At 32.9% G+C, this 10,055-nt stretch overlaps 2 protein-coding genes across 3 annotated transcripts; both read right to left on the bottom strand.

Moving 5' to 3' along the window:
- Positions 1-700: 700 nt before the first annotated feature.
- On the bottom strand, positions 701-5,292 carry LOC107492094 (sugar transporter ERD6-like 5). Of its 2 annotated transcripts, none has more exons than XM_052263191.1 (18): positions 4,652-5,292; positions 4,478-4,540; positions 4,248-4,337; positions 4,096-4,155; positions 3,829-3,894; positions 3,646-3,711; positions 3,469-3,544; positions 3,309-3,373; positions 3,061-3,195; positions 2,898-2,978; positions 2,728-2,812; positions 2,594-2,637; positions 2,449-2,511; positions 2,202-2,261; positions 2,058-2,111; positions 1,752-1,811; positions 1,353-1,467; positions 701-1,075 (listed from the first exon to the last, which is right to left on the bottom strand). In XM_052263191.1, the coding sequence occupies exons 1-18, from the start codon at positions 4,901-4,903 to the stop codon at positions 945-947; spliced, it is 1,566 nt and encodes a 521-aa protein (XP_052119151.1). In that variant the 5' UTR covers positions 4,904-5,292; the 3' UTR covers positions 701-944. The 2 variants fall into 2 exon arrangements, with proteins under 2 accessions (XP_052119151.1, XP_052119149.1); XM_052263189.1 differs by having other exon boundaries at positions 3,103-3,195; positions 4,652-5,289.
- Positions 5,293-5,453: 161 nt separating this feature from the next.
- On the bottom strand, positions 5,454-10,055 carry LOC107492096 (sugar transporter ERD6-like 5). The gene is given in 18 exon segments (XM_052263192.1): positions 5,454-5,904; positions 5,906-6,012; positions 6,083-6,142; positions 6,311-6,364; positions 6,454-6,513; positions 6,595-6,657; positions 7,364-7,407; positions 7,513-7,597; positions 7,685-7,765; positions 7,852-7,944; positions 8,091-8,155; positions 8,233-8,308; positions 8,433-8,498; positions 8,600-8,665; positions 8,864-8,923; positions 9,034-9,123; positions 9,671-9,733; positions 9,811-10,055. Coding segments are annotated over 18 exon segments (1,434 nt in total). The 5' UTR covers positions 9,985-10,055; the 3' UTR covers positions 5,454-5,777.

Below are 10,055 nucleotides of genomic sequence, written 5' to 3'. Positions count from 1 at the left end.
CATTCAAAATAACTTCTATATTTATTTAGTGAAATCTAAAATATTAAAACTTTTAGTATATAATTAATAATAGTTTGATAAAATTATTTATTTAAAACAATTTCACTAAAAAAGCTAAAATTTAAAAATGAAAAAAAAAATATATATATATGAGAAAATAACTTTGTAACAATTTAATTATTTTTATTATTATTTTTTTATTAAGGTGTAAAAAATAAGATTAAAATGAGTAGGATTAAGAAATATTAAAAATTTAATATTATAAAAAAATTATATAAAGACTAATTTGATCAATTTATAAAATTTTAAGGATAAAAATGACTTATATTTATACTTTCAGGAACTAATTTGATTATAAATAAATTTAAGACATGTCAAATGACACGTGGCATGTTGAGTGTCATTGACTTAATACTAATCATCTTGTGACATGTGGTATTAACCTACCACGTCATCATGTCACACGTGACACATCATCGTCTAACTAACAGAAGGATCAATTTGATTTATATTTTATTTTTTAGAGACTAATATGACTAAACAAATTATTTGATGATCAATTTAAAAAATAAATAATTTTTCAGAGATAAATTTGACTATTAACTCAATTTTTCAGTATCTTCTAAAATCTAAATAGAAGATAACATACGTTTTGCATGGAATTAAATCCTTTAATTTATCAAATAAACAAAAGGAAAAATTAAAATTGAAACTCATGAATATGCAATTTTGTCTTAAGTGATAATTCATGAAACGTAAACTAATTTGGCACACCACCTTGACAACAAGCACTAGCATTTGATGCCGGATATAGTTCTAAGAAATTATAATAATTTTTAACCTAACGATAAATATTTGATCCAACAATCATATTAAGCTTTAAGCATTATTATGGAAACTTGGAAATAGTATTGGACCACAAGATCAAGCAAACACATTACAATTCATGTCTTTGTTGAAAATGGATTGAGAGATGCTTGAATTTCTTCTAGTGTACGGCCCTTGGTCTCTGGTACCAATTTTGCCACAAATACAACAGTGAAACCACAAATGCCACAGAATATGAAGAAAGTTCCTGCCCAAACATAATACATTAAGTAATTAACTTCACATATAAGAACTTCTTAACTTTTTTATTTTTCCCTTCAACTAATACTCTAAATTAGTCTCTAAAAGATTTTAGTAAAACAATTTAATTTACAACAAATTTTAATCACCAATAAACCCTATTTCGTTAGACAAATCGATCACTTCCTGTGTCAAATTTATCGTCTATACAGAGAGACTAATTTGGGAACTTTAAAAAATGTTTAATGGGATTGATCTATATAACTTTTTACCAAATTTTTTACCTGTTGAAGTCCAACTCATAAGGAAGTTAAAGGCATATGACACAATCCAAGAGCATAACCAACTAACTAAAGTCAGTAGGCTTCCAGCAGACCCCTTTACATTTATAGGAAATATCTGAAACAAAAAATTCTCCAATTAATCAACCTTAATGCTTACTATTTTAATGATAAGAAATTATACTCCATGATTAGAGCATATATAAAATAATAATGGCGAAATATAAATACTAGATTATGATTTTTCGAGTTAAATTACGACGAATGTCTAGGGTTAAGATTTAGTTGAATCAGATTACATCAAAATTAAGTTTCGTTAAAACCTAACCCTAAACATCACAATCTAACAATTTTCTCATAGTTTTTTTCTTTTGGCAGTAGTAGATTCTGATAAGAAACTACCTCAGACATTATAACCCATGGAATTCCTCCCATGCCAAGAGAGAAAGATCCTGTATATACCTGTTCATCATAAAATTAGAATGTAAATCATTGAACTACCTTTATGTATGGCCTCACATGTATATTGGTTTGAGTGAAACAAACTTTCTAATATTAGAGGCACTGTGAAAAGTTCTAGCAAGATTATGTGATTGACAGTTTCATACTTGAAAGAAGATGTAATACTATATACTTATTTAAGTAAAAATTAAATCAAATCAAATAAGAGTGTTTTACAACATAAGTATTTCACTACTAAATCATTACCAGTACACCAGCAAGAGCAAGAATAGGACTGAGATCTTTCCATTTATGTAGGTCCTGCATATGACAACCGTAATTAACTGATTAATCTCAGCAAAACTGAAGTGAAAACAGAACTTAATGAAGCATAATTGCAAATCCAAGAACCAGCAAAAGGAATGATAGGGCCACAAGTAAGCATCCGAAGCATGTTCCCAAAGCAGAGACCTGTATGCAAGAACTTAATAAGCTTTTGGATTCAAAATTTTTACAAAAATATTCTGTTTCTGTCTTTATTTTCAGTGTTTTCTGTTTTCAAGATATTGCTTTAAAAAAAAGTAAAAACAATAAAAATTCAGGCTTTAGACAACATTGAAATGAAAATAGAAACTAAATAGGACCTAAACCTTCTTACCAGCAAAAGTGGTCGTCTTCCGGATTTATCCATCAAAAGTACTCCCAAAATTGTCATTGGAATCTGCAAACAGTGTGCACTGTGAAGAGACTAAGACATGAAGAGAAGACTAATGAAAAAGAATTGTATGAAGATGATTAAGGACCTGAACAGCAACAATTGCTATTGTTCCAATACTTGCTGAAAACCCTGTCATAGATAAGAGTTTTTGCTTTCTTGAGAATTGTATTACTATAACTCTTAATATTTTCATATTCATCTTCTCCTACAGCGACGTACCAGCAGAAATGAATATAGAACCTGCATAAAAAACAATGCCATTAACCCCTCCAAACTGTTGCAGTATCATTAGGCCAACACCTACCTACATCAAGCAACAAGATACAGTAAGAGTGTGCAAAAGTTAAGATAGAACCAAGTAAATCTAACTTCGAAAAATGAAAGCTCACAGTAAGTGACTTCAAATACTGCAATTGAAATAATCCAATAATGCTAGCTTCTGAATGCTGCTGAAGTGCTTCTGTATAATCCTACCAAAACAGTGCATGTTAGTGTGTTAGACTTTGTGGTATCTTTTTCCTTTTTTCTTTTGCTTTCTAGATAGATTGTAACACACGAGTTTAGCACTCGAAGGAACAAACGCTTGTTATATACTCTAATTTCAGTGGCCTCTTGAGAAACATTGGCATTCTCTCCCCTAAGGCACTGTAAAGAATTTTCGCTCCCCGCCAAGTGACCAACCTTTGCCTGCAGAAGATTGTAAGTATTGGTGAGATTTCGCAACTCCAATCGTTTTAATAAAAAGTGAAGAATGATTAGTTGCTTGTTTGAATGATAGTAAGCAACTAGGAACAACTAACCAGCCACCTAGGAGACTCAGGAATGAAGGGTAGACTCAGAACCTGTGCACTACAAGGAATTATTCCTGAGACAAAGATGAAAAAGATGTGAGTAGTTTCATCAACCCAGTTGTTTGATTTCATGTTTTATTAAAACAACACCAGAAAGAAGGTCATTTACCTATCAGAGCCAAAATCCTCCAATTCAAGAATGCTCCAATAAGATAAGTTAATGATACCCCACAACAAATCATAAGCTGTCAACATAATAATAAGGATTTGGAATAAGGCAATGCCTGAAATATGTAAAACATGATGCAAGTAAAATGACATTTGAGAGAATATTTTATCACTTTACCTGATGAACCGTGGTGAATCCTCCTCGGAGATTCTTCGGTGTTACTTCTGCTACATAAACTGGAACCTGTTATGTTATATAAAAGGGAAAAAAAATTATTTGTGTTTCTTTTGACTTGATCAGCTGAATGCAATTTGAAGTTTGAACTGAAATTATAAGAAAGTTTATGAATCTTAACATTACCACATAAGATAGAAGGCCCATCCCACACCCTACCAACAATCTTCCAATGTAAAGCCACCAGGCAACCTTCAATCAAGCAGCAAGTGTTAAATACCAAGAATCTTAACGCCGGCACAGATTCTTCCGTTCTTAATTGCATTTAAGGACATTCTTGGAATATTGCAAAAAAGATAACTAAGATTATGCAACCTTCCTCAACTCAAATTTCTAGTAAAAGGCATAGCTAGACTAATCCGAGAAATGAAGTCGAAGAAATGACAAACCTACATTGGAGAATGCTATTGCAAGCCATCCCAAGATGCAGAATACCTCTGCAAATCCCATTGCCTGATTTGCAAAATGCAAATAACCAAAGAACATCAAAATAAGAAAGTTGAGTAAACAACTAGACACATAAAATCGGAGAAAAAGAAACTTACAACTCGACGTCCTACACAATCTGCTATTCTACCACTGACAAAAGCACCAATTATTGCTCCAATTGTCAATATTGAACCAAAAAATGAATACTGCATACAAGTAAATACTTATGTAGATAAGCTTAAGTGTTTTCTGCCACAATTCAAGCATCTCATTATAGTTAACAATTGAACTTCATTTCAATGTAATGATGAAAAGAAGGTTGTGATTCAAATTTAAAGGTTCAAACATCAGCAACTTCGAGAGTGAGTTCATCCATGATTCCAGATTGAGCAGGTGATGAATATCCAACCTGCAAAACCAGTCAGTGACAGTGATTAATAATTAGTACTATGATACTGAGTTCTGATGATGATTTTTCCAAACTCAAACCAAAGAGTGTAAATGGGAATTTATTAAATACAGCAGATCCGAAAACGTAAGAACCAAAGACAGCAACAAGGGTGGTGAGTATGAGAGTAGCTGGCATGGAACAAGTTTCACTCTGCATCATCTGTTTATCACAGGTAATAACACCATGAACTTGTGATTCAGTGTTGGAAAGCAAAGGAATCCATGATTGGCTTGGTTCCAAGCTCTTACTGTCCTCCATGATTGACCAACCTCTCCTGCACAAAGAAGCTACACAGAATTTTAAGGTTATGACAGAAAACATAATGAATCAATCAGTGATGGAGTGATAGTGACTTGTGGATGAGTCTTGACTTGAGTTGAGTTAAGATATTTATACAATATATCTATCTAGTAATAATAAGAATCATGGGGTGTATTGACTAGTTCTTCATACACCAGATTTGTACATAATTCCTTTATTATATATTTATTTACTCTTGTTGGATATATTTAACTTCTTTTCAGAAAAACTCTGAAAGTGAAACACAAACGCCTCTTCCTGTACTTTCTTTGTTGCTGCATGGTCTGAGGAATTGACAATGGAGTTACCATTAATGACGGTCCAATATGTAGATAAAAAGAATGTTTCAACTTAATCATTATAGTTTGTTCGAATATTCTGTAACAGATTTCAGGATTTTGTTAAACACACGACCTCATACTAAAAAAATTGGAAGACTTAACTACTGAACTGTGAGTTTATTTCGAATGTAGTAATATCTAGTTAAAGAATTGTACATAAATAACTATATATGTATGTATTGATAACTACCTAGTGTCATTTAAAAACCAAAAAAAAATGTATTCCTCGAAGCAATATTTCCATGACAGTGTGACATTGAATTTCTAAAATCAAATATTTATAGACCAGAAATATTACATGCACTACTTTTGTGCACATCTCTCTAATATTCTTTTCATATTTTGTATTAAAAGTGATTGATAAAAAGTGAAAAAAAAAAATTTAAAAATTGTTTTTTTATACCATAAAAAGAAGGTATACAAAAGAAGTATACACAAAAGGTGATACACAAATAATTTCTCTTTATATATATAAGGTATGAGTCCTGTTGGTTGCTTCCTTCATGCAAACTTGTGTATATGCCTTTCAAGCAGGGAGAACAAGAAAACCAAATTCATTTCTTTGTAGAATATGAATTCAAAGAAGCTTGAATTTGTTCAAGTGTGCGCCCCTTTGTCTCTGGTACTAATCTTGCAACGAATACAACTGTCAACCCGCATACGCCGGAGAATATGGAGAATACTCCAACTCATGAGGAAGTTAAAAGCATATGAGACAATCCAAGAACACAACCAGTTAACAAAGGTCACAAAGCTTCCAGCAGAGCCTTTCACATTAATGGGAAATATCTGCACAAATAATTTATTGTTATATATGCTTAAGATTCTCAATTCTCATCTCATAGTAAGAGGAAGTTACCTCAGACATTATAACCCATGGAATCGCCCCCATCCCTATGGAGTATGATCCTACATATATCTGCTCATTATCAAGATTCAAATGTAAATTACCTTTAAAAGATAACAGTTTTATATTCTTCTTCCAAATTAAGTCTTATTCATGACTTTGAATCCATTTGAGTTAGATACTGAAATATTGCATTTAGATTTATGAGATTTTCACACTATAGTCGAAGATTTGTATTACCAGTACACCAACAAGTGCCAAAACTGGACTGAGTTCTTTCCATTTATGTAAGTCCTGCATATAGGTAGTAGAACTAGTCAAAGAAAAGAAAATGAATTCATGCGAAAGAAACTTACTAGGGCAGATTCTGTAATTAAAAGAACCTGCAAGAAGAATGATAGAGCAGCAAGAAAACATCCTAAGCAGGTTCCCACTGCAGAGACCTGCATAATAATCCAACTTTTGGATTTAGAATCTACTGAATGCGGCACAATTAAGTACAAATAAATGTTCAATCTTTGTACCAGTAGTAAAGGTCTTCTACCAGATTTATCCATCAAAAATACTCCCAAAGTTGTCATTGGGATCTAAAGCACCAAAATGATAGGAATCGTGTCAAGAGACGTGGGAATGAAGGGTACATTCAACAACGGTGGCATATATCTCATCTTATCGTATATGGCACTAAGTAGACAGAAATAATAAATTGGATAAAGTACTATTTTGGTCCTCAACATTTGAGTCAAATCCTAATTTAGTCCCTAACGTTTCAAACGTCCTATTTTTTCCTCAAAAAGTTTCAAATGGGTTCAATTTTGTCCCACCGTTAAATTTGACACGAGTAGTTAACAGAATGAGTGACGTGGATGTTAACAAACATTATTCTTAAGTCATATCTTCTTCTATGCGTTAGAAAAATATAACTAAAACCTTCTTGTAACACTTCTTCTAGATCTCCTTGTAAAAAAAATCCAAAACCTAGCAATCAATCATCAACCCTCATAATTAAAGGAAAAGCTTTTACATTAGTGATCATTGGTGGGTTGACTTTACTTACGTACTAAAATTAAATGTTATTGCCTCTTCAATATGCTAATTATTCATATCAAATTTAACGGTGGGACAACATTGAATCCACTTGAAATCTTTTTGAAATGAAATAGGATGTTTGAAACTTTTTAGAACTAAAATAGGACGTTTAAAACGTTAGGGACTAAATTAGGATTTTGCCCAAATGTTGAGGACCAAAGTAATACTTTACGCTACTTAAATTGTGAAACAGGAAGTAAAAACCTTAACAACGACCATTGCTACTGTACCAATACTTTCCGAAAAGCCTGTCATACATGAGAATATTTCTTGGTATAAATAATTTTTTAAGTATATCATTTGATACTCAATTTTAAATGTCATTAGATAAAAGCAGAAAGAGTAGCACATACCAGCAGAGATAAATATAGAATTTGCATAAAAAATAATGCCATTAATCCCTCCAAACTGCTGCAGTATCATCAATCCAACTCCTACCTAGGCAAGTAACTAAATATTATGAAGTTTGCAAACAGTTAAAATAAGCTGTAGATGACACAAATTGGTTTAGTTAAGAGAGCTCACAGTAAGTGACTTCAAATACTGCAACTGAAATAAGCCAACTAGGCTAGCTTCTGTTTGCTGCTGAAGTGTTTCTATATACTCCTGCGAGAAGTTAAATTACAAAGTGATGTCCCGGTTATTGTAACCAAACATACTCAAATTTTAATGGACAAAAACTTATTATATACTCTAATTTCAGTGGCCTCTTGATAAACATCGGCATTCTTCCCTCTAAGGTGCTGCAAAGCAGAATCACTCTCCTTCACGCGATCAACCTTTGACTACACAAGATTGTGAAGCAACAGTTATGATACTTTTTAGTCCAACTATGAGAAAATATTGATGAGAAACTTCAGTTGCATTGGCATGTTATGTTCCAACCAAGACAGCTCGATCAAGAAACTGACAGCATCTAGCACCCACTTACCAACCACCTAGGAGAATCAGGGATAAAGGGAAGGCTCAGAAGCTGTACAAGACACGGAATAGTTCCTGAGATAGAAACAACATCGATGTGAGTACTATGCATAAAGTTTGTTTATTGACATTAACACCAACACCAACATTACCTATTAGAGAAACAACCCGCCAATTCAAGTTTGCTCCCATTAGGTAAGTTAATGACATTCCAATACATATCATCAACTGTCAAAATGATACTGAATAGGGATTAAAATAAGCTTACACACAAAGCATGCAAAACATAAGCGGCACACTCGATAAGAATAGAACAGCATTTAATAGAATATCAAGTGCAGCTCTGATCTACCTGATGAACTGTAGTGAATCCCCCTCGAAGATTTTTGGGTGTTATCTCTGCTACGTAAACCGGTACCTATTATGGAAAGGGAACTATCCATTTGTATGTGTTGGATGACACTGAATACAGTTTGAACTGCAATGATGGCAAAATTATTTACATGTCACAATAACTACCACATAAGATAGAAGACCAATCCCAAATCCCACAAACAATCTTCCAACGTAAAGCCACCAAGCATCCTTCAAAGAAGCACCATATATTAGATATCAACAACTGAACTAATGGAAATGCTGTGAATGAAGACATTCAACTCAAAGAATGTTCATTGCAACCCTTTCATTAATTATATCTCTAACTTCATTGGTTTTAAAGAAAAGCGGCAATTCAACAAACACTTAGAGCTCAATATATGGGAATGAAATCAATCAATTTTATACCTTCGCGAATGATATGGCAACCCATCCAAATATGCAGAAAACCTCGGCAAATCCCATGGCCTTCATAGAAAAAATAACATAGCATTCAAAGTGAAGTTCATTAGTGAAAAATTACAAGTGAAAGCTACACCTTTGATATATAAAGAAAACATAAAATTGGAGGAACTTACAAGTCGACGACCCACATAATCTGCTACTGTACCACTGAGAATGGCACCAATCATGGCTCCAATTGTCAATATTGAACCAAAAATGGAATACTGCATGAAAGAATCCAATGATTAAATACAAAAAGATAAATATGAATGTTATCTAGATCATTTTCTATTAACAGTAGATGTAGGCTCAGTTGTAATTAGTTAGTCATTTTAGCATATGACAATTAGAATAAAAACTAGTTTAGCTTGTTAATTATTTAATGTGTAGCTGTAATTAATTGTAGTATGGGTACATAAAGTGTAACCATCTAACAAAACAGTTTTTTAGTTTTTTTTTTTCATTCTGTAAAATTTCAAGAAATGAGAAGTGTTCATTTTCTCCCTCTCTCTCTCTCAACCTTCACTCTTCCTCTCTCTTCTAGTTCATCAAATCATCAACATTACGGCTTGAATAGCTTAGTGCATGAGATTTTCTTCAATGAATATGAATATAAATATGTTTAATTTTGATGCATGTAAAACGTCTTATGCATCGCCCAATCAATGTAATATTACGTAATTGGATGAAGTGTAAAACTACTCTATACTCATAGTGCATCAAAATTATATTCATTCAAGACATGTAAATTAAGAGAGTTGAAAGAAAAACCTGGGCGAGAGCAAGATTGAGGTCATGCATGATTCCAGATTGTGAAGGGGATGAATAACCCACCTGCAAGAACAGAACTCATCAGTGTGAATCTGTGATGATGGATTCGACAACAAAGAAAAGAAAAGAAAGGAAGTTACAGCAGAGCCAAACACATAAGAACCAAGAACAGCAACAAGAGTGCTAAGGATGAGAACGGTGGGTATCGAAGATGAAGATGAAGATGAAGATGATGGTCCCTTATTATTAGCCTTATGAACAATAAGAGGGATCGATGATTGCCATGTTTCAGAAGTAGTGCTGTTACGCTCCATGGTTCTGTGTCTCTGTAATAAGATCTAAACTCTCGCGCACACACACACACACACACACAGAGAGAGAGAGA

This window comes from Arachis duranensis, chromosome 6 (assembly GCF_000817695.3).
Source record: "Arachis duranensis cultivar V14167 chromosome 6, aradu.V14167.gnm2.J7QH, whole genome shotgun sequence".
NCBI classification, from domain to species: domain Eukaryota; kingdom Viridiplantae; phylum Streptophyta; class Magnoliopsida; order Fabales; family Fabaceae; genus Arachis; species Arachis duranensis.
This window is presented reverse-complemented; position numbering and strand designations above follow the sequence as displayed.